Here is a 23835-nt window from a genome sequence, read left to right as displayed (position 1 = left end):
GCCACTGAATAAATGAATGGATTAAATTGCAGAAGTGTTCTTTTTTGTTGCACTTAAAATTCATAAAATTTTATTGGCACTCATAAAAGTGTCTGCAACAATTTGAGCATATTAATTTACAAATGGATATATTCGACACCCTCTCCGCCTTGAATCTCTCACATCTTATGTTGGCCCAGAAATGGGATTTGTGTAAATACTTGTAATTTAGAAATAAGAAATAAGTGTAAAAAGAGCAGCAATAAATTTTTTTAGAGAATAGCTTAATTTTTTATTGTATCGGATACCAGAGCACACTATACATAAATCTCTGAAGTCACTTGGCTATCAAACCCAGCCAACAAATTCCAAGCGAAAGTACTAAAGAACTACAGAAGAATACAAAAAACCCCATATACAAAGATAGTCAGACGGTATTGTGTATTGGTGTCGCCACAAATTAGTAGTCAACAATTGTAGGAAATCTTTAAGCTCACTGGCAGGACAATTCCACTTATCCATAAATGAGGTTCCACGGCATAAGATTTTTTCCGGGTCCGGGGCAAAGTTAATGCCTTGCAAGCTGGCGTTGATCAAACGAGAACTGTGAGAACTAAATTCACTGTGAACGATCAAAAGAGAGCTTTATAGGCATTTTGAACAAATAGCTCAGAGCTGATGTAAATCAATAACCAACTGCCAGATGACGAAGAAGACAATGAAGATAATGGGGTACTGACCTTATTCGTGAAAAGTTTTAGACTGATTTTGACCTTTTGCAGATGAGACATGTCACACACGTCGAATTCAATACTTGTGCAATTTTTTACTCTTCATTATGATTTATTATAAGGTGAAAATATGATAGAATTTTAAATTGTGTAATGTCGGCAGAAGGCGACGTTGTAGTCTCATTTCAGCCGCTTTCATACTGCAACGATAAGATATCAGGATAATAATATTATAATTTACATGTGAAATTGGTTAAATAGTTGGTAATAGATTTTACCCAAAAGTGGACGGGTGCACTCCAATGGTATATCTGACACTTGTGAAATATCTTTACCTTGAAATTGAGTATGTACTTCTGGTATCTTTCATTAAAGACTGCTCAAGCTTTTAAGAAAACCAATATTTGAAAGGTAGGCGTAGTTATCAACCGATTTCATCTATTTTTGCGCTATTTTTGTGAGAGAGTGCTGGAAAGACTTGATCTCAACGAGTTTGGTTGATTTAGCTTGAACTGTTTGTGATATATGCATGAACTTCAAATGTATAAGTGGACATGACCAAGCGAAATTCTTAACACATTTTTTTCACAGACGCCAAATCCCTAATGTATTTTTATTAGTGGAACTTTGAAGACGTTGCAATGATCCAATTTCATTCGTTTGCAATACAAACATTCTCAGATTTTCAAGGAAAATGTGTATTAAGTTTCTTCAAGATATCTCAATTCTTACTCAAGTTGTCTTCTTGCACGGACAGCTGAACAGACAGAAAGACATCCGGTACTCAATTCGTTTCATCATCTGGACCAATAAGAAATATATATCAAAATATACATACAAGTATATCGGTTTTACTTTTAACGACTACAAACAACCTCATATACTTTGAGAAACAAAACATTTAGATTCTACATAAAAGAAAAAGCATCGAAAAGGGAATAAGAGAGAAAGGGAGAAAATGTCACGAAATATATTGAGATTGTAACGCATTTCTGTTCGTATTCAGGTTTAATTTGAAATTGATTATGGCACATTAGCCAAACTGTCAGCACCTTCTGTTTACATTTTTCGCGGGCGAAAGTTAAGGCAGGTTTAGGCACTCTGCTATAGATAACTGCATGCATACATATATACGTATTCATATATGCATATTTATGCACATAAGACATGTATCTACATATTTGATTGTACAAGCGACGGTGTGAACTGAATTTTATGAATACAAATTTAGTTGGCGCTCCTACCTTGCAGACAAACTTTTGCTTCAATAAAATATGATAAATATTTTTGTATTTGTTAATTGCGGACGCTGAATGGTAGTAAATCGAAATCTCCTTCACTGCTTTTTAAATCTTTATATATTATATATAGTGTTCAAATATGACTGTGTAAATACTTACATGTACATATGTATATTATACGAGAAGCGATTCATTGAAATTGCTTGGAAAATGGTTTATTTATCGGCACACCTTTATCAAAGTGTTGGCCCTACTTCAAAATGCTTAGAGTCTTCTCATTTTTGAGAGAATTTCGCAAGCAATTTTTAAATTATCAATCTCTCTCTCTTACAAGTGGTTTCTTCGCAGCGCACAAGCCATTTGATGTTCTCAATGAAACTAACGTTTATACCTTATTCGCTTTGTGGATAACCATTCAAGGTTTGGTGCCTTCCGCTTCGAAGATGCTGACTGAGTTTAAGGTCATTTTTCGGAATGCTCTTGAGAATATCGGTCGCCACCTTTTGGATAGCTGAAATGTTCAGAAACCAGTGTCCTTTCATGGGCAAATGAAGTTTTCCAAATAGGTAAAAATCACAGGGTGCCAGATCAGGTGAGTAGGGTGACTGATTAATGGTTAATATGGAATTTTTTGTCAAAAAATCAGTGGCAAGCGTCGACCGATGACACGGCGCATTATCGTGCAACAGGCGCCAAGACCCTGCCTCACGGTATTGTGGTGGAGCACACCTCCCGTAGACCAAATTTATCTATCAAAATGCGATGAATGGAGTCTTTGGTGATATTTAACTCCATTTTCAAGTAACGCAAAGAAGATTTCGGCTCATTCTTAATAAATTCCTGCACTTTTTCAATATTGTTTTGGGTAATTACTGATTTTGGCCGGCCCGACTTCTGATCGTCACAGAGGTCCTCACGACCTTCTTGGAATCGCTTAAACCACTCATGCACATTAATACGGGATAGGCACTGATCACCATAAACTTTTTTCATCATTTGAAATGTTTCAGTTAAAGCTTTCCCAAGTTTAAAACAAAACTTAATGTTTGCTCTTTGCATTTTACGACCGATGACCAAAAGCTGCTGTCACTTTTTGATCGATAACATCGATTGTAGTTACCCAATTGTCTTAAAATTTTTACGACATGTCAACAAGAGATCAGACTTTTGATTTCATATAGCCATCAATAGGTGGCGTCATCAGAAACAGTTATTTTTATGTTATGTTTCTTTTACGACAGACCTTGTAATTCTTAATACTTGTCATTAAAATATTTATTGATTTTAAAAAAAGTTTCTAAAGCTCCAGTTTTAACCTCCTTTACGTTCTTGGCAGTCTAGAATTTTTATACTTTGAACAGGGTATATTAAGTTAGCCACGAAGTTTTTAACACCCAGAAGGAAACGGCGGAGACCCTATAAAGTATATATATAAATGATTAGTGTATTGAGCTGAGTCGATTTAGCCATGTCCGTTTGTCTGTCTGATCGTCTATCTGGCCGTCTGTCTGTCCGTCTGTATATATACGAACTAGTCCTTCAGATATCGTTTTGAAATTTTGCAAACGTCATTTTCTCTTCAAGAAGTTGCTCATTTGTCGGAACTGCCGATATCGGATCACTATAACATATAGCTGCCATACAAACTGAACGATCGGATTCAAGTTCTTGTATGGAAAACTTTTGCATTTAACAAGATATATTCACTAAATTTGTTATAGATTATTTTCTAAGGCAACAATGTAATCTCCAAAGAAATTGTTCAGATCAGTTAACTGTAGCATATAGCTGCCATACAAACCGAACGATCGGAATCAAGGATATGACAAACTTTCGCATTTGACGTGGTAACTTCACGAAATTTGGCATGGATTACTGCTTAAGATAATAATTTAATCTCCGAAAAAATTTTTCAGATCGGTTTACTATAGCATATAGCTTCCATACAAACCGAACACATAGTTACTAAAAGAAATGTACCCGTGAAGGGTATATTAGCTTCGGTGAGGCCGAAGTTAACGTTTTTTTTTTTGTTTTCTTATTAAAAGTAACAATTACACTGTGATATTAAAGCCTTCTTCGTTTGATCTCTCATTTACGAAGGGTTTTGCTGTCTTGCTGGTCGCTATTTAAAATAGCTGGCGAATAGCTGCTAACGAACAAACCTATCTTTAATTAAAATGTTTCTAATATGATCCAAAATATGTATTATTCAACTCTAACCACAAATTTTGTTCGCTTTTGTTCCAACGAGCGAAACTTTTAATTGCTTTGGAAATTTGCTGATAGCTCAGGGTTCTTATATATTTTCATGATAATATTTTTTTATAAAGGGTGAGCCGAAAACGAAGATGTTTTTCCTCTTTACTCTTTTAAATTGGGCAGTTGCGAATCTGTACAAAATCTACCCAAATGCCAGATTTATTATATATATTTTCAATGCAGCGTTTAGAGCACCCTTTACACATAAATACCACATATATGCAGGTAGGCTGGTATACTTATATGTAGACGCGTGTGCAAATTTACTCTTTCTGACTTTTGGTTTCCAGAGAGTTAAAAACTTTTGGCAGTTATTTAATGTGCTAAAATTTGTTTTATTTAGTTACTCTTCAGCATTGCAGCCCTGAAGAATCGCTGTTGTGTTAGTAATGGATTTTTGTACACTTCTTTAAATAGTTTTCAATTTATTTGGATTTTAGTTCGAAACAAGCAACACAGTAGCTTGAAGGGCTTTTTGATTGCATCGTTAGTGCATGCGCTGTAATGCTTGCTCTCTTGCATATGTACAATTTGGGCACTGAATTTCTGGGGTTTGGGCAGTTCAATTTCATCTACTTTAAGTAGCCTTAGTTAGTTATAGCTAATAAAACGTTAACACTCAAATGCTCTGTGTGTATGTATGGCTAATTTTGAAAATTTTTCTTCTATTCTATTTTGGTCTATCATTTGTGTTCACCACACCGCCCTCTATATTAATCTGATCGTCCCGATTGGACATATTTGCAACACCAAACGCTACAAGCCCTTCAAGATGAGCTACATTTGTTTTATTCTTAGGTATCCCAATATTAACCTGCTAAGGTCCTTTTCAACTATACTGTATTTAAGAAGACAACCCCTTTCTCCGTTGTGGCTTATACCACATATGAACCAAGTAGATTTTGACCAATCTTGTGACCCAGCATTCATTACTGGATAATATTCGACCGAATATACCACACCCAGCACGCGGTATAGAAAATAGAGCAGCCATAATTTGTATACTCGAAGACCGAGAAGAGTCGATTCGGTGCCGTTCGCAGCAACAAATTGAAAGCCTACGGACTACAACTTGTGCAAGAACTGAAACCGCCAATTTCTAGTTCAATGTGTATGTAAATAAGCAAAATTGTCAGATGTGGGACGAAGAGCAATATGAAGAGGTTCAACAGCAGCCATTTCATACAGATAAAACAACGGTTCGGAGCAGTTTGTAGGCTGGTCTAATCAACGGCCCATCTCTCTTTAAAAATGATGCCAATGGGAACGTAACCGTCAATCTCGACGACATTTGGTTTCAACAATACGACGCCTTCTCACATATCGCATCAGTCAATAGATTTACTGATAGAACACTTCGGTGAAGAGAAAACTTCAAGTATTTGGGCCGTTCGGTTAGACACCAAGATCGTGCGATATCACCCCGTTAGACTTTTTCCTAGGGGGTTATGTAAAGTCTAAAGTCTATGCGGACAATCCCACTTCAGGCCTTGGACAGCACGACAGCACGCGTGTCATTCGCTAATTAGCGATCGAAATGCTCGAATCATCGAAAAATCAACAGATGGACCATCTGAGACGTAGCCGCGGCCACATTTGAAAGGGATAATCTTTCAAAAATAAAAGCCGAAGAGTGGTTTTCGAGTGATAATAAACATTCCCTATTAAATTTAAAGTTTTTTTGTTTTTTCTTTAAAAAAGTAGGAATCTCAAAATGGTTTCACCGTTTATAACATTACCGAATATTCTTCAATAAATTTTTCACAAATCATTGTCTTGTCGTATTTTGCTTCCATTTCATAGCGTCCTCTGTTGACGTTAATTCCAAATTTGAAATCAATCGGTAACTGAAGATCAAAAAAAGTTACATTTTCTGCTGTCGATTTTGATGTATCATGTATAGCAAGCCGCTGAGCCATCAAGAACAAAGATGTGTGGGTATCCGTATCTGTTTGATACTTGTTCATTACTTTCCTGAAATTATCTTCCAAAGTTCGATTGAATCGTTTTCCGGTTTCCGGATATCAAATTTCTGGCACAGCTCCAGGATAAGAGCTGCTTCATAACTACTTAATTGGTTCAGTCTCATGGTTAAGAAATTGAACATACGTTTCGCCATTTGCTGAAATACGTAGTCCATGATTACCAAAACATATTTATTTTCTAAGTTACTGGTAGAAAATAATCGATATTTCGTCCTGCATCTTCTAACTATGACTCCTGAACCTCGGTTCTTTAACTACAATGCACTCGGCGATCCACTCCTTAACTAATTGACAACAACTAAGCCAATATAATCTTTGTTTTGATTACTCCAATGTTTCAGTGATTCACATGTACGCGTTGTGCAACTCGTTGAGAACTTCAAAAATTTTTGGTTGGTCTTTCTACAGCCAATTTTCTCCCGTTGGACATTTGTTCATCCCCACTCCATATATTACACATCCCAAATATGGATATTCTTGCTGACAGTTCCTTCGGTTCTCAGTCTGATGTTATTCAGGCAATTACAGGGATGGCGGGATATTGCATTCTTATTTCCATGACTACTACCTTTTCGAGGTTCTATGGAGGAATCGTAAGTTTGGGGTCTCTCAATCAGTGCCATTTATCCTTTTGCGTTCCAGGCTTGTATAAGCTCTCAGCTTGTCAAGCATTTATCTTGATCTTCCTTACCCGAAATTGTTTGACATAAAGGTACTTATAATATTTGACTTTTTTACTTTACCAACGCCACTAATTCCCTCTGAGTTACACAATAACTTCTCTCTGACTTGCTTATTATCTATCCTAAACCAGAATTTTTTGCAAAGCCGACGTCGAGTAGAGATGCTTGACATCGTAGCTGGAAACGCTACTGACATCAAATACATCACTACTGTTGACGAGACGTAGCTTAATTAATATCACGTCTAAACAATCCAACAATGTCCCACAAACTAGAGAAAGGCGCTCCAAAATTGAGCTGAACCTGAAAAATTTGCTGAAGACACTCCCAGCCAAGGCTTATAATAAGTGTCTAGAAAATTGGAATAATTACTGATAATAACTCAAGAGGAGTCTAGAATAGTAATAATGGGTATGGGTATTAAATTTATTTTTTCTTTTTGTTTCTTATTTCTTTTTTTTTTATTTCGGGTCAAATTTTATCAGATGGTAATAAATGAAATAATAATAACCACAACAAAAAATAATTTAAGTACATATAATGCGAGCAAGAACATGCAAATAATTTATAAGTTTTCGGCAATGTTCAAAACAGATAAGCTATACAAGTATAAATGATTTATTTAAGATATGTGGCCAGCATTGTACACACGCATTTGCATAAAAAACACTTCAACATGATTGCCCATTCAAGTCGTTCATATTAAGCGTATGGCAAATAAAAGCGAAACTTTCGCAAATGTGGCGAATTTAATTGCGCGAATTTCCTTACGACAGCAACGCATTTGCTTTATTGCACACAAGTAGCTTAAAGTTTTCTTCTGCAGATATATATTATATAAATGTGTTTGAATATATGTAATAGGTATGTATGTATGCATATTTATGTAAGAGCGACCGCCAAACAATTTAAAGCACACCATTGCCCTTCTGTAAAATCTTAATGGCATGCTTTTATGCCACAACATAATCGAAATTACTTTCCCGAAGTTGTTTGTTATAGCTTCAGTAGCGTTCTTTCAGTGGTTTGCTTTCATTTATAGTTTTTGTTTTCGAACTCAGTGAAATGTACTCAAAACTACGCACAGTTAAAAACAATTTTGAGCCGTCGCCGTTTCGGAGAAATGTTGTATTGATTTGGTTTTGTTACAAAAACTTTTCTACATGTAAACTATGCTTATGTTAGCTGTGGTAAGCCGATGACCAATTTAAGCCATAAATTCAATATTATAAGCACAATTTTGTATATAACGGCAACCGAAAGTTTGAAATCCTTATAAAATCGGGTCAGTACTTATCTTAGCTAATACACTCATATACTACGGTGGTCAAAAAGTAAGGTGAAATGGTAATTCAAAACTCTCGGACAACAGGATGGTTTTTCTAGGTTGGTAAGACGGTATACTTACAATATTTATAAGTAGTATAACACGTTCAAAGCGTACCAAGAACGCTTAAAAGATAAACCGCGCTCTGGACGACCATCATTCCTCTACCGACGACGCCCGTTAAAAATTTGGTGCATGAAAATCGTCGATTGACCACTAAAGGCCTTGATAGTTTTGGATCATCTATTGGCGCCGCCCAAACCATTTTGAGAATGTATCCTGGGTCAAACACGTCAACTCTCCATGAGGTTTTTTATCACGATAATACACACTGGCATATTGTATTGGTTCTTCGCGACTTTCAAAGCTCAATTCATATCATTCCGCAACTACCGAATTCGCCCGATATGACAACGTGCAAGTTCTGCTTTTTCAGCAAACATAAATGGCCTAAAAGGGGATGACGTTTTGACAAATTTTCTGGAAGGCTATATCAGCAATAAAATATTCCGTCTGTTTCAAGAACTGGATAAAGTGTTTTCAAAAGTACGTTTATCGGACATTACTTTGAATGAGTTGAAATTGAAAATAATTCATATTTTATAAAAAAAAAGTTCACCTTATTTTTATACCCTGAACAGAGTATTTTAACTTTGCCACGAAGTTTGTAACACCCAAGAGGGAGCGTCGGGGTCCCCATAAAGTATATATTTAAATTAACAGTATGTTGAGTTGAGTCGATTTAGCCATGCCCGTCTGTCTGTATATACACGGATTAGTCCCTGAGTTTTTAGGACATGGTTTTGAAATTTTGCAAACGTCATTTTCTCTTCAAGAAGCAGCTTATTTGTCGGAACTTCCACTATCGGACCACTATAACATATAGCTGCCATACAAACTGAACGATCGGAATCAAGTTCTTGTATGGAAAACTTTCATATTTGACAATGTATCTTCACAAAAGTTGGCACAGGTTATTTTCTAACATAATAATGTAATATACGAAGAAATTGTTCAGGTCGGATTACTATAGCATGTATGTAGCTTCCATACAAACTTTATGATCGAAATCAAATGCTTGCATGGGAAACTTTCTCATTTGATGATATATCTTGACGAATTTCAGTATGAGCTGTTGATCATAGAAATTATGTAGCTCCTCTGCTCTCTGTTTTTATAAAGCAAACTGCAAATACAAGGAGCATTCCAAAGTAAACAGGACATTAAAAAAAAACAGACCAAATGGTTTTTTCGGCAAAATCAATTTATTTTATTCAAAATAGTTTCCTTCTGCTTCAATACAGCTTTTTGCACGGTCCAAAAGCATGTCGAACGAGTGTTTTAGCTCGTTGGCCCGTATGGCCGCCAGTATGCCGGTGCAAGCCTTTGGAATGGCCCCTACGTCTGCGTAACGATGTCCTTTCATGGGCAAATGCATATATGCCATATCTTTTGAATACCGGGAGTATTCAATCACAAGCATGGATCGATGAAACGCCAACTTTCATCTTCGCGATATTCGGGCCAAACACGTCGAATTCGGCGTACCAAACGCTTCAAAACTCCAAGGTAGAATACCGCATTAACGTTTTGGCCGAGTGGAACAAATTCTTTGTGGACAATACCCTTGGAATCACAGAAACAAATCAGCATTGGCTTCACTTTTGACTTCTCCATGCGCGATTTTTTGGGTTTTGACTCGTCCGGTGCCTTCCATTCAGCCCTCTGGCGTTTCGTTTCGGGATCATATTGGAAACACCACGTTTCGTCACCAGTCACATTGTATTGTAAAGGAAATTTTTGTTCTTTTTGACCTCTTTAATGATGTCCTTTGAATGTTGGATTCTGAGCAATTTTTGGTTCTCAATCAATTTGTGCTGAACAAACCTTGCATACACCTTTCGTAAGCCCGAATGTTCGGTCAAAGTTCGATAAATCGTTGTTTTGTTGATTTTCAATTCCATTTCCATGAATTTCAATGATGATTTCGGCAGATTTTTGATGAATTCACGCACAATTTCAATGGAATTTCCGGTGATCACGGATATTGATTAGCCCACATGTTGATCGTCATTTATGTCCTCACGACCACTTTGGAAACGTTGAAACCACTCGTGCACTCTGCTACGGGATAGGCAATCATCGCCATAAACTTGTTTAATCAATTGAAACGTTTCGGTTAAAGTTTTTTCAATTTTAAAACATAATTTAATGTTGGCTCTTTGTTCGAAGCTCATTTTCGCACCGATAACACAAAGATACTGACACTTAAAAGGCAATAACTTCACTTCCAATCAATAAAATGTCATGAAATTCTCACTGGATAATGGATAAAGATAGAAAATTCTGTCGCCACCAGGGGGCGCTAGATTCAAAAAGTCCTGTTTACTTTGGTACGCTATTTGTATATATGTGATATATTTGTAATAATATATAAATATTATAATTTTTTTCCATTAAGTTTATGTTAATAATAAATTTGCTTTAAATTTTAAATAACTATAAATGTCTAAAAGATACATTTTCTTTATGAAATAACCTAAATGTTATACTTGGCTAAGAAGAACTAATAAAATGTTTTCCTTTGGATGAAAAGCACTGGCCGGCTACGTCTTTAGATTTACTTAAGCACATAGTTACTAAAAGAAATGCACCTGTGAAGGGTATATTAGCTTCGGTGCAGCCGAAGTAAACGTTTTCTTGTTTAATCACAGCATTACCTAAAGGGTAAACTTCACCAAGAACTTCAAGGTTACCATTAGCAACAAGGCTTAATAGAATGATTGTACTTTCGTGTTACTGCTTAGTGATAGTACAATCAAGTGGTACACCCACGGTTCGAAAACGTTAGAGGGAATTGATGCAGAAGTCGTAGTTCCACGCATTAAACTATCCATACCTATGGGGGATTTTCCGAGCATTTTTCAGTCAGAAACTTTTGCCATAAGTCGGTGCATAGAGACAAACCTCCAACGCAATGAACGTATACGTCCATACTTGGCGTTAGTCAAGCGGCACTCAAAGCAATCTCTGTCTATTAGATAAAATTGTAACAGGAATGTAGAGAATGGCTGAATAGCCTAGCGGAACGTAATTGAGTGCACCTCATCAGAGTGCTTGGTCACAAAGGTATAGCCGGAATGAACTGGCTGATGAGCTTACTCGCTCCGCAGCATCCATTAGCATGATAGGACCTGAACTCTTCATCGCGGTGGATCCTCATACCATAAAGGAGCTGCTCTGCCTGAAAGAAGGGGTAGGCAAAGAAATTTATTGACAACAATTCCAAAGCAAACCGAAGCAGGTTTAAATACGTAATCAACCTCCCTATGGATAAATTCAGGCTACTTATCGCAGTCTACACCGGTCACTACAAATTGAAGAAGCACTTATACAAAATGGTTCTAGCTTCTTGCGCAAATTTCCGATTCTGCGACATTCAGGAGACCTGTAATCGACTGCACAGTAGTCTGTAGGCGCAGTCAAAGGCCCTTGGATCCATGTTTCCAAATAGGAATCACATCGCCTCACTATCAGTATATTGGACTTTATCAATTTGCTGGGGCTATGTGAGTCTTTGTGATTCAGGATAGGGCATAGTAGGCCTAAGGTCGCAGTGCAATCCTAGCCTTTCTCCTTTATTTTATCTCCCACCAGTAACATTGTAACTCCCTGCCAAAAAGGAAGGCAATCAGGGTCTAATATACATATTTTCAAGCAGCCGCCTGGCTATATATCTTATATATAGGACAATTTGTAAAGTTTCATATTACAATTTAAGGACATCTATTTCTGGTAATAATATGTTGCAATACCCATTAACTCGAGTCAAATATTCCGTATCCCCTATTCGATACCTTGTTCGAGCCTTAACAAGCTCTTTATTTTCAATTTGAAGCGCATTCTTATAAATCCTTATATACAATATAAGGTACCAAAAAAGAGCAAAAACTTATACTTAACCCTAAAACATACGATGAACAAGTATATAAATATGTGCTTGTTTTCTAGGTTAATACTGTTTGCATTTTGTTTCAGCTCTTAACCGACAAGGGGTGCGATTTATGTCAATTTTCGTTTGGCCTTGTAGCGTTGAAATATTTTAATATTTCGAAATTCTGATTGTGCTCAACGGCTGCTGTTTATAGACAGGCATATGCACGAACATACATATTTGTGATGCTTTGCTTTTACTTTTAACTGCTTACATACATACAGACTATATCTACAAGTATAATTTGTGCATAAGTAAGCTTGTTGTTGTACACTAAGTGCATAGCATTTGCCAGTTCTCAAAACGTTGAAGTGCAAATACATGGAAACACCACTTTAATGGCGTGAAATGTAGAAATATATTCGATTGTTCTCGAGTTGTACGAATCTGCTCCAGAAAGCCGTTTTCTGTGTGTGCGCCAAGGCATTGTATAAGTTACCAATCAAAGCCAAGGACAGAAAAACGTGAATATGTTTTGAAGAAATCGATTTAAAGGCATACTCGCTAAAGGAATTTATGGATGAAAAATGTACTTATAAATTATTGATCGAAAGGTGAAAGGCGTTATTATAACACAGGCTGTAAAGAAATCTGGCGGAATATACAAACTATTTCGGAAATCTAAGAGTAGGTTATTGACCGATATTGATGTCCCAGCTCAATTTGGAAATTATTATTATTTATAATCTCAGAAGACAATAAAATTTCTTTTACTCTGCACAGGGTAAGTTTTCCCCGAAGTTGGTAATGCCAACATAGAAGGAAAAGACAGAGGCTCTTTAAAATATGTATATAAAAGTTGTCCGTTCCTTAGTTTTGGAGATATGGATCAGAAATATAACAGAGTGATTTTTGTTCCAAAGAAGCTACTCATCTGTTGCGACCACCGATATCGAACCACTATTGCGTGTAGCTAATTTACAAATGGAAAGCCAGTGGCGGATTCAAAGACGGTTCGATAAACAAAGTGGTTAATAATAATCTTTCGATGACTTCTTCGGCGGTGATTTCGATGTCATGATGCATATGAAGCAACGCTAATCCAACTAGTCTTTCTTGAAGCATGGTCGTCCCAAGCCATGTTTTGATGCGGCGAAGATAAGAGAAAGAACGTTAAGAGCTCGCGTTTGCTACGGGAAGTGTACAGAATACTTGGAGATAGGTGTGGATTGTTGGGAATATGTCGACTTCACATTTTCTTAATGTTTCCAGTGCAGAAGTTGGAATTTCGCTGCCTTAAATTTTTTGTTTCTGCTGCCAGTGACATTGCCAGTCGCTTAATTCACCTTTGAATTTCAACTTTTGTACGCTTTTTTGATCATCCAGAAGATTCCCGAATCTTTCTAACAAGCATCCAATTAGATCATCGATTTCGTTTTCTTTTAAAAGACTTGCTTTTTCTGGGAGCAACACACTCAATTGGTAACCATCCAAAACTTCTTCTGAAAAACGAGCTTCCAAATCTTCTTTGATGGTATCCAGCAGAGGTATGTAGACAGAGACCCTGTAGTAATCTTTGCAAGTTAACACGTCGTAATTTTCGCGTTTCGTTTGTCGACCACATGTTCTCAGTTTCGCTTCGTCAACATCGAGTTTTTCCGCCATTTTCTTGGCTTCTGAATAAATCAATCGGAATATTTTAACAACTTTTTCCCTCTTTTTTTCCAACGTGGCAAGCAACGTCCCAATTATTTTTGATGCCTTCGCCAAATCAATTGCTTCCTTTTGAAGAACTACGCTGAGCGAATGGGTGAGCGATAGAATGTCGCTGAGACAGAAGAGCAAAGCCGATATGAGAATTGTTGCTTTGCCTGCTGTTTCTCTGTTCTTCCACTCACTGATTTTTGACAGAGCTTCGATGGTCAACGGTAACTTCGCAACAAATTGAAGGACAGCATTGTGCCTCTCTACCCATCTTGTTTCACACAACTGGACAATTTTTTCACCAAGTATCTTTGCTAATAAAGTCACACGTTTTGGAAATGAGTTTTTGAAGAATTTGTCGACTTCTCGTATGGCACTGGCAACGTTTTCGATTAATCGTACTTTCACTGACTTTGAAATACTGTTGTTGAGTTTGTGCGAGAGTCGTAACAGCATATTCGGCCAAATATTTTTTTTTTTTACAAAATGTGAATAAAAATCGGGAACATTTCGCGACAGAGCCGGGAAAATTTCCGTGCCTGATTTCCAGGCGTTTCCGGACCAGCTGTTATCGTCCGGAATCGCCGGGTTCCGAGGACGAGGGCAAATTAAAACACGGGTTCTATATGCAAAATTGGCTACTAATATTGTTGAGTAAACAAACCTAACCTCAATTTTTATGTAAACACTCGTTTGAATGTCAGTGAAATTTCACCACGCACAAAAGTGAACAGTAAAATCGAAACAACATCGATACTTACCATTTTAGATATTCAAAATTGGGCACTTTATTTTCCAGAATAAGGTATAACTTCACAGAAATTGACGAAAATGAAATGGGTAACTTGGGCAACTTGTAGTTACTATATAGATGATTCCGCTCTGCTGGGCATAGCTTGATTCTATTGGACAGTCAAGTTGAGGCGTTTTTGGCGAGATAAACGGATTTAAATGAAACGTCACCAGGCGTCGAGTGTTTTTGTACTCAATAGTACCAATTGTACTATGGGGCATTCGATAGGCGCAAGCCGCATCATGTCCATATGTTTTTTGTCGTTCGTGGTGTCAACTGACGCTAGGTGACCCCCCCCCCTGAATCCGCCACTGGGAAAGATCGAAATCAAGTTAATGAATGGATTGTTCAAAGAGGTTATTAAAGCTTCAGTGAAACCAAAGTTAATATTCTTATACTTTTGCAACATGCTGTCACAAATACTTTCTACGAGCCTAGGTCAATATTGGTGCATCGTGCACATTTTTGTGAAAACCCATATCTCAGGAACTACGAGACCGATATCGTTCATATTTAGTACACAATATTATCTTGACCACGCCTACTTCCCATATAACACAATTTTAAATTTCACTTGATTTTTTTACTTTCTAGTATATTAATCAAAAAGCAATTAATATAACGAGATAAAACTTTGTACTAAAAGTGATTTTGAAGTATGTCATGTCTTATAACTAAAAATTGACGAAATCGATTAAAAACCCAGTACCTATAGTTGACTTTATACCGAAAATATCGGTCATTATGTAAGATATATAATTAAAATACGCACAGAACCCTTTTATTATAGCATTACGTCTGTGTGACACAAATGGGTTGAATAAAGTCAATACTTTCCTTAGCCCCTTTATACCTTATATAAAGATTTTCGAACTTCTGGGTGACTGGTGTATGTATGTTACATAAGCTTGCAAGGCTGTTTACCTGCACTGTGTTTTATTTTTCTTTTTTCTCATAACTAATTCCAATTTTTTTTGCTTGCCTTGATGATAATGAGTATTATTACATGCAGGCATGAGTGGGCGAATTGAAATAATTGTCTACTTACAAAACCATAATATATCCTTTTGAATGCCTTATTACATGTTTTAAATGTTCTTGCTTGCTAGAAATTGCTTCCTGGTCTTTCTTTTCTATGTGCTTTATCTTTCAAACCTACTGGGAGTCATTATTATGTCTACCATGACAGACTAATGGTAGGGAGGAGGCGGGAAAACAACATATTTTTGCTATTGAATCCTCTAAATCGCTATATTGTACTTATGTAATGCTTAGCTTTTGATACTTTAAGGCAAATGTACTTGTACGGTATATGCATACATATATGCAAATGTATGTGTACATTAGGGTGTTCGTTATATTACAAGTTCTTCAAATCCAAAACAAACTGCAATATACAAATTTTTTTTTAAAAGCTACAAGCGTCTTAAGTTGTACATGAAATATAGGACAACATGTCGTATGAGCAACACGGAATGTACATAAGTATATGGTAAAGCACTTGTAGGAATGTCCGGTCATTTGATGTACAACTTTGACTACGTATAACTTTTAAAGGAATATTTTTAGGAAAAAATCATCCGAAACTTTTTTATGGTGCGGAAAGTATTGAATTAAAATATCACATTTTTAAGGATGCAGATTTAGTTATATAATGCAAAATATCAGAAATTCTCAGGTTATGCATATGGGAAAAGTAAATTTTTTAAAGCACACTGTAAATTGCAAAATCAGAATTTTTTACTTTGCAACTGAAAAAACTAAATCTTCAGGAGCATTGCAAAAAAAGGAAACAACTTGGAAAATAAATGACACCCTAATATATACATATTCTCCAAACGCTTCATATATATTGCAGTGATTTTCAGTCTACTCACATGCCCGTGAATTCTTTCAATTCTTTGTAGCACCGAAATAATAATAATGACTTACGATTGCCCTTATGTATAAGTAAATATATAGTCATATAGTAGCATGATAATAATTGTTGCGCCCTTTTGTTTTCTCTATACTTCTTTCAGATTACAATAATTTTCGGTGGAATATTCATAACCGGCATGCTGGGCAATATTCTGGTGTGTGTTGTTATTATACGCCATCCAACAATGCACACGGCAACGAACTACTACTTATTCAGCCTGGCAGTCTCGGATTTAATCTACCTGCTCTTTGGTAAGTGGATATGCTAAAGGTGATTTGCAACTTAATTTACACAAAAACCCTTTAGGTTTAACTATATATAGTATATATATATATTTCCCGTAGTTCCTAGGTGGAACATAGGGCCTCAAACACATAACTAAACCATAATTAATAATGTTTAATTTACCTATATTACATACTATATAATCCAAACTACAATAGTTGATATGAGGCATTGTTAATCATACGCCGCGTCGTCCTATTATTAATTACCTTTGGTATAGTTCGGCCTTTGGTTATAGATAGACTTTCTCCAAATAGCTGATTATCAATTCACTCAAACGCGGTATCGCGGAAATTAATTTGTGATTAGTGTGATTCAAGTTTCTAAACGAGCGTTCAGCAGAGTTAATGTAGAAAGACAGAAGGATATAGGAGTACAATAAATCATTAAGTCCGCCATGTTACTAAAGCTAAACTGTTGAAGGCCTGAAAATTAATTGTTTTCTTTATTTTCATAATAATTATAGACAGCTAAAACTCAAACAGTTGAACATAATATAGAAATATTGAGGTTTTGTTGATAATACTGCGTTTGTCGAACCTTGCGATGATTTTTGTTTATGTTGGAGTATTGTCATTAATAATAACTAACGATTTTCTTTCAATCACATGCACTTTCTTTATGACAACTTCCTTTTTATTTCTGACCTCGCATTTGTTTCTTTTGTAATAACTTAATTTATGCGTCTGTCTGCTATCTGTCTAACTAACTTACTTTATTTAGACAATCGTTATATTGTAAAAATCCCACGAAGTGTGGTAACGATTTAGATTTCTTCTGAGGAATCAAGATGAATGCTGAGTTTCACAAATGTTGTATAAGGTGCGAGCGACTGCTAATAAGTTGAGCTAATCAAGAACCCAGACTAATACCATTTTGTTATATCAATGATTTGGACCGAGCCAAAAGATTATTATTTTTGTTTGAATCGAATAAAAAGCAATACAACCTTTCGAATTTGTGACGATAAGGTTAGAGATTTTATCAGCACATTTAATTAAAGAAGAACCGCTATCATGAAAAAACTCAGAGATTTTGTGTTCCTAAAATAACATGTGTCTGAGCACTCGAAAATCTTCACACACATCGACCACATACCGGATCAGGCTCCTTCTCTGCCCTTATACTGGCGAGGGAGTTGTGGGTGCGAAGAAGCCGTTGAAGGAGAGGAGCAGTGAGTTTCTTTACGGCTGGGTCAAAGCTTGGGGAGGAAGGGTGGTGAAGAGGTTAAATCCGGAAATTGTAAAGCTGATACGCTAGCAAGAAAAGGCACACCAGAAGCGCTATCGTTAGAATAGGTTCGTGTCAATGCTGCAGCATCCTCTACTACTAGACACCTTGGAGTCGCGGAAACTTGGCCAGCGCTGGGCAACCACTGGTACATGCGCTGTGGGAAAAGCTATTTGGCTGAAGGTTGATCGCAAAACATCTAGTAATTGATTTGCCCTCAGTAAGGTCTCCCTAGTTGTGGGGCTTTTAACAGACCCTTTGCCCTATTAGCGTCCACGCAGTAAGTCTGGGAATCCTACCTAGACGCCATCTGCGGAAGCTATATATAAGAATATGAGGTGGAAACAACTCAAAACTTTCAGTTTGACTGCTCCTTATTTGTGGCGTTTCATAACGATTTCTTTTTGTTAATATGAAACGAGTGTAGACATACCTGAGTTTGTGTGAAATAAATAAGTAAACCCAACATATAGCTCAAAAGAAAATGCAATTTTTTTTAATTGTATATTGTTCTCACACAATATTCTGCATTTAGCTCGCCAGTCGGAAAATACGTTTTCTTGGATAGTTGAAAGTAAAGCTCCATAGTGGCGATAATATCAGCAGTTTCCAGCTTAAATAGGCCAAATTTTTTGGACAATATTTCTGACAAGAAGAGGACAGCGGGGTTTTTTGATTTATTTACTGCCTCTATAATACCGCGCATCACCCCCAATTAAAATTCAACGTGCGCCGAATAACCGGCCGAGGTTAGAAACTTATTGAATCGCCATTTTAGTGCAGCTCAATACCAGTATAAGAAACAAATCTTTAACTTCATCTAGACCCCGTATAATGCTTTCAATACAGAATTTAGTTGAAGCTTTTTTAAATGAGGGAAGCCAGAGACATGGAGACCAGTTAAATCAAGATAAAGCATAGCTGAACACAAAAACATCAACAGCTATGCAAATCTGACTGATTAAAAATGTCTGCAATAAGGATTATTTGAATTTAAATTTTAGATACGCTTACATTTAGACAATTTATGTAATTTATGTCAACTGACAAAATAAACAAATGCACGACAATGCGACAACACAGCGGCGAAATAATAAAATTAGCATAACATAATAATAGGCGTTGTTGCCACGAATTGGGCCCTTCGGAGACAGCAAAAACACGCCCAAAACACCTTCATATACACGACACTTCACATATTCGGCTCACACACACAGATCCCATTAATTTCGTCTAAGAGCCAAATAATTATGTAGACTCACCACAATTTTCCGACAAACCCGCGATTGTCTAAGTACTTACAATTACTGGGACATGTGTTGAGAGGAATTGCTGTACATACAATTACACCGGCGGGATGAAAATAAGAAAAAACTTTTACTACGGTTGTACTGATTATATTGGGTTTTCCTTCAGGGATGAGATGATTACTGAGTGTCCTTTCGGCCATTTTCAATATGGCATGATCTGTAATGGAAAGATATACACAAGAGCAACGTTTAGACATTCTTCTTTTTCTTCTTTGTTGGCATACACACCTCTTACGCGGTTATATTAGAGACTCCACGTGTAGCCAGGTCCTTCGTCACCTGGTCTTTCAATGGAGTCAAGGTCTTCCTTTGCTTTCCCCGGAGGTATAGATAGGATAGTTTCAGAGCTAGAGTGTTTTCGTCCATACGCACGGCAAGACCTAGTCAGCGCAGCCGCTGTCTCTTAATTCGCTAAACTATGTTAATGCCGTCGTATATCTCATAAAGCTCATCCTTACATCGAATCGATATTCGCAATTGCCAATGCACAAATGCCCACAAATCTTTCACAGTACCTTTCTCTCGAAAACTCCTAAGACTGACTCGGATCTGGTCAACGTCCATGCCTCTGCACCATATAGCAGGACAGGGATGATGAGTGACTTGTAGAGTTCGGGCTTTGTTCGTCAAGAGAGAGTTTTATTTCTCAATTGCCTACTTAGTCCGTAATAGCACCTGTTGCCAAGAATTATTCTGCGATGGATTTTGAGACTGATGTTGTTTTTGGTGTTAATGCTGGTTCGAAAATAGATGACGTTGTCTACAACTTCGAAGTTATGTCTGTCAACAGTGACGTTAGAGCCAAGTCCTGTTGCACTCATTTAATTCCAGACCCATTTGTCTCGGTTTTTTATCCAGTATGGAAAAAGCGGAACTAACGGCGGGGTTGTTGAGGCCAATGATATCAATGATGCACAGATCTGCAGTTCGAATTATTTTCACCGAGATTGAAGACGTCGCAATATAGAGAGTCGCCTTTTTAAAATAGTACGGTAAATAAACAAAACTGTCGATTCTGGTGCGAAATAAGTTCACAATTTAATCATGAAGAACCATTACGTTCACCGAAATTGACTGTTTGGTGTTGTTTTTGGTTTGGTGGAATCATCGCTCCGTATTTCTTTCGAAATGCAGCTGGCGACAGCGTTATTATTAATGGAGAGCGGTATAGATCGATGATAACCAACTTTGTATACTCGCAATTGGAAGAAGTAGATTTTGACAACATCTGGTTCGAACAAAATGGGCCTACGTTGTACAAAACCACGTGCAACAACATAATGCGAAAAATATTTGGCGATTTCCTTAGCTCACGAAATTGTATAATTTAATGGACTCCAAGAAGTTGCGATATTACATCATTAAACTAGTTCTTGTGGGGTTATTTGAAGTCATTGGCCTTAAGCAATAACCAGACTCTCTTCAAGCTTTCGAAGTTAATATTTAACGTGCTATTCATGGCATACGACTTGATTTAGTGGAAAAGTACTCGAAAATCGAGTTAATCAAATGATAAGTCATATGACGTGGAGATGATATGAATGATGTTATATTCAAAAACGTGTTTCTTTACATTTAGTGTTTTTTATTATCAAATTATTTAATCTTTGGTAAACCCTGTATAACTTAATCACTTAAAAAAAAACTTGCTCACAAGAATTTCATTTCAAACATTCAGTTTGTATGACAGCTACTTATATGCTATAGGGATCAGGTATCGGCGGTTCCGACAAGTAAGCACCTTCATGAGGAGAAAAAGATGTGTGCAAAATTTGAGATCGATATCTCAAATACTGAGGGACCAGTTCACGTATATACAGACAGACTGAGTGGCCGACATAGCTGAATCGACTCTGTTCGTCAAGCTGGCCATTTATATACATGATATGAGTATACGATATACATTAGGGTGATTCAAAAAAAATTTTTTTTTTTTTCGTTTGGTACTCGGAAAAATAGGTTCCTAGACACCTCTAAGAAAGCCTCTCCAAGCATGAGTTCTTAATTGTAACGGGAAAATCCTCCTACATACAGTTTTCTATTTTTTCTTATTATCAGATAGAAAAATTTATAGTATATCTCGCTTCCAACTACTTGAAAAAATATCTTGTTCCTTAGATTTTGTAGGAAATTGAATGCTCTACAAAAAAGGTCTGTACGATTTTTTCGTAAACCCAACCGTTTAAAAGGATATTAACGGTTGAAGTTTAATTATTTTTGAGGAAATTTTTTATTTCTTATGGTAAGAAGCAACCTCAACCCTCACAATCGCAAAATGGCTGTAAGCTACTGTTTTCAAAGTTCAAATCCACACATGGAAGTCGCTATACTTCGGTCGTAACTCTTGCCATATAATTTAAGTGTTCCCTTACAACCCTTTAGATAAATTATAATTAACAACCTCACAGAGGTGCCGATACGGGGCTTAAACTTGTGAAATGTAAATTAGCACAGTGATTGCCTGATTCCGAGAAGGTAGTTCAAGATGACTGACACTTTGCCCAGGTAATAAATTTCAATAAGGCACTAGCTCTTGCACGCTTTTGTACTTATTACCTCCGTAAGAAGCCATTACGCTTTAACTGTTTTTCCAAGAAATTAAACAGATTTTTTTTTCGAATGCAGGAGCAAGAAATTGTCGTGAATGCAGAAGTGTGAGGCTATTTTCTTACACGCAGAGTGAAAATGGAATAGTTTGAGGACGTAAAATGTAGTAATGAAAGAGTATGGAAAAAGGGATTAGATGGTTTCAGGCATTTTCTTTTCTATTTCTTGGGTGTAATAGTAAATTAAGAAAAATTTTTGTATCGCTTTTAATAATAATATTTCGCCGATTTACTAATATTTGCCACAGTTAAGTTAGATGCCTATGTTGGGAATAGGATTCCATTGGCTGGCATATCGATAGCACAGTACGCCTTACGATAGGTATATTCATAGAGATTACACCTCACTTACTAACCTCCAATGTGGAGAGAGCTCTAGGGCGCTTTTATTAACATAAACAGAGCATTTCATAATGTCCCAAAGACGCACGCGTTAATAGTCGGGAAGAAACCCGCCTTCATAACATGGACAAAAGCTCTACTGAGCTGCAGCAAGATTAATGCCGAGTGGAATATATCCAGATTGCTTAAATTGGCGCAAACTCGAACTCCTCAGGGCGATGTACTCTCGCCTCTACAGTGGTCATTTGTAGCAAAAACAATTTTAAAGAAATTTTGAAGAAAGAACACCCAAGCCAAGTCATACCAATCTTGTTTTTTCGGTGCTTTGGTGTGGTGAACCGCTTCCAGCAAAACCTCATGCTCGAAACCGTTGGAGCGAATACCGCGGCTCGCGACTTACAAACGGTACTTACAACATCTACGCGGGTCTAAAATCGCTAAGGAAGCGGGCACCGGTATCTATTGCGCGGTGCTAGATCTCAGCAAATCCTTCAAGCTACCGGAATACTACAGTATCTTCTAGGCAGAAGTCGGTACGGTTAGGAAAGCGACTGAGATAGCTAATAACCATAATCTCACATCGCATTGTGTCAGATAATGACCTCAGAAACAGTACGGCAACAGATGTAGTGGCTGCCAGAAAGCGGTGATTTTGATTCTCACCAGCCCTTTTGACTTTTTACATAATGCGAATCGAAATTAATGCTACGGCTGCATAACTCAACACACCAAATAAAGAATATTAAATTAATACCATAAGGAGTGCGAGATAAAGGCAAAGTATAATAGAAAGTGTGGTAAATAGGGCCAGTTACCAGCCAATTGCCCAAATTGCTTAGGCTTTCTAAGTTTTTCAAAAATAACTCATTTATATGCTCGTATAGTAAAAAAGTTTTCCCATTCTTGGAAGTTTCAACAAAAGGAATACGCAGAAATCAAATAAAAAACACAATATTTTTAAGACGATGAGCAGATGGCACTGACATCAATGGCACAAACATGAGTGCATCGAAGAAAATCATACTAGAGCTGATCCAAAAAATAAAACGTTTTCGAGTTTTAAAACTTTCGCAAATAATATTCACACTGCACACGAATGAACTTCAGTGCTCACATATAGGACATATGGGTAAACATGACATGTACCATAAGAAAGTGATTACCTTAAAAAGGTACATATGAATACGGTGTTGTTGTAAAGTGGCTGGCGTAATCTCGCTTGAAAGCCACGACGTCTAAAATTATTCTTTGATAAACATCAAAGCAGTAAGAGAAGAAACTGGTCGCACAAAAACTGGTCAGTGATGTAATACAATTGTATGTTTAAACATATTAATTTTGAAATTGTTTCAAAAGGGGCCTATCGCAACTTCAAAATTATTATTTTTTTATAAAACCAGCGGTAATGTGATCTCATATTCCAAATATTGGAAGAAAGCAAACTTCTTATATCATGTACGTTTTTCGTCTAATGACCTAAAATATCGAATTTCTGTGCATTA

General features: G+C 36.7%; 1 protein-coding gene across 1 annotated transcript in view; it reads left to right on the top strand.

Moving 5' to 3' along the window:
- The window catches only part of LOC120778081 (neuropeptides capa receptor-like), a 65972-nt gene that overhangs the window by 3119 nt on the left and 39018 nt on the right, over positions 1-23835 (top strand). Inside the window, exon 2 of the mRNA XM_040109778.1 lies at positions 16661-16811. Coding sequence (XP_039965712.1) covers positions 16661-16811 — 151 coding nt within the window. The remainder of the gene's footprint in view (positions 1-16660; positions 16812-23835) is intronic.

The sequence above is a fragment of the Bactrocera tryoni genome, chromosome 5 (assembly GCF_016617805.1).
Source record: "Bactrocera tryoni isolate S06 chromosome 5, CSIRO_BtryS06_freeze2, whole genome shotgun sequence".
NCBI lineage: Eukaryota > Metazoa > Arthropoda > Insecta > Diptera > Tephritidae > Bactrocera > Bactrocera tryoni.
Note: the sequence above shows the minus strand (reverse complement) of the source record. Positions and strands in the feature narration are given on the sequence as shown.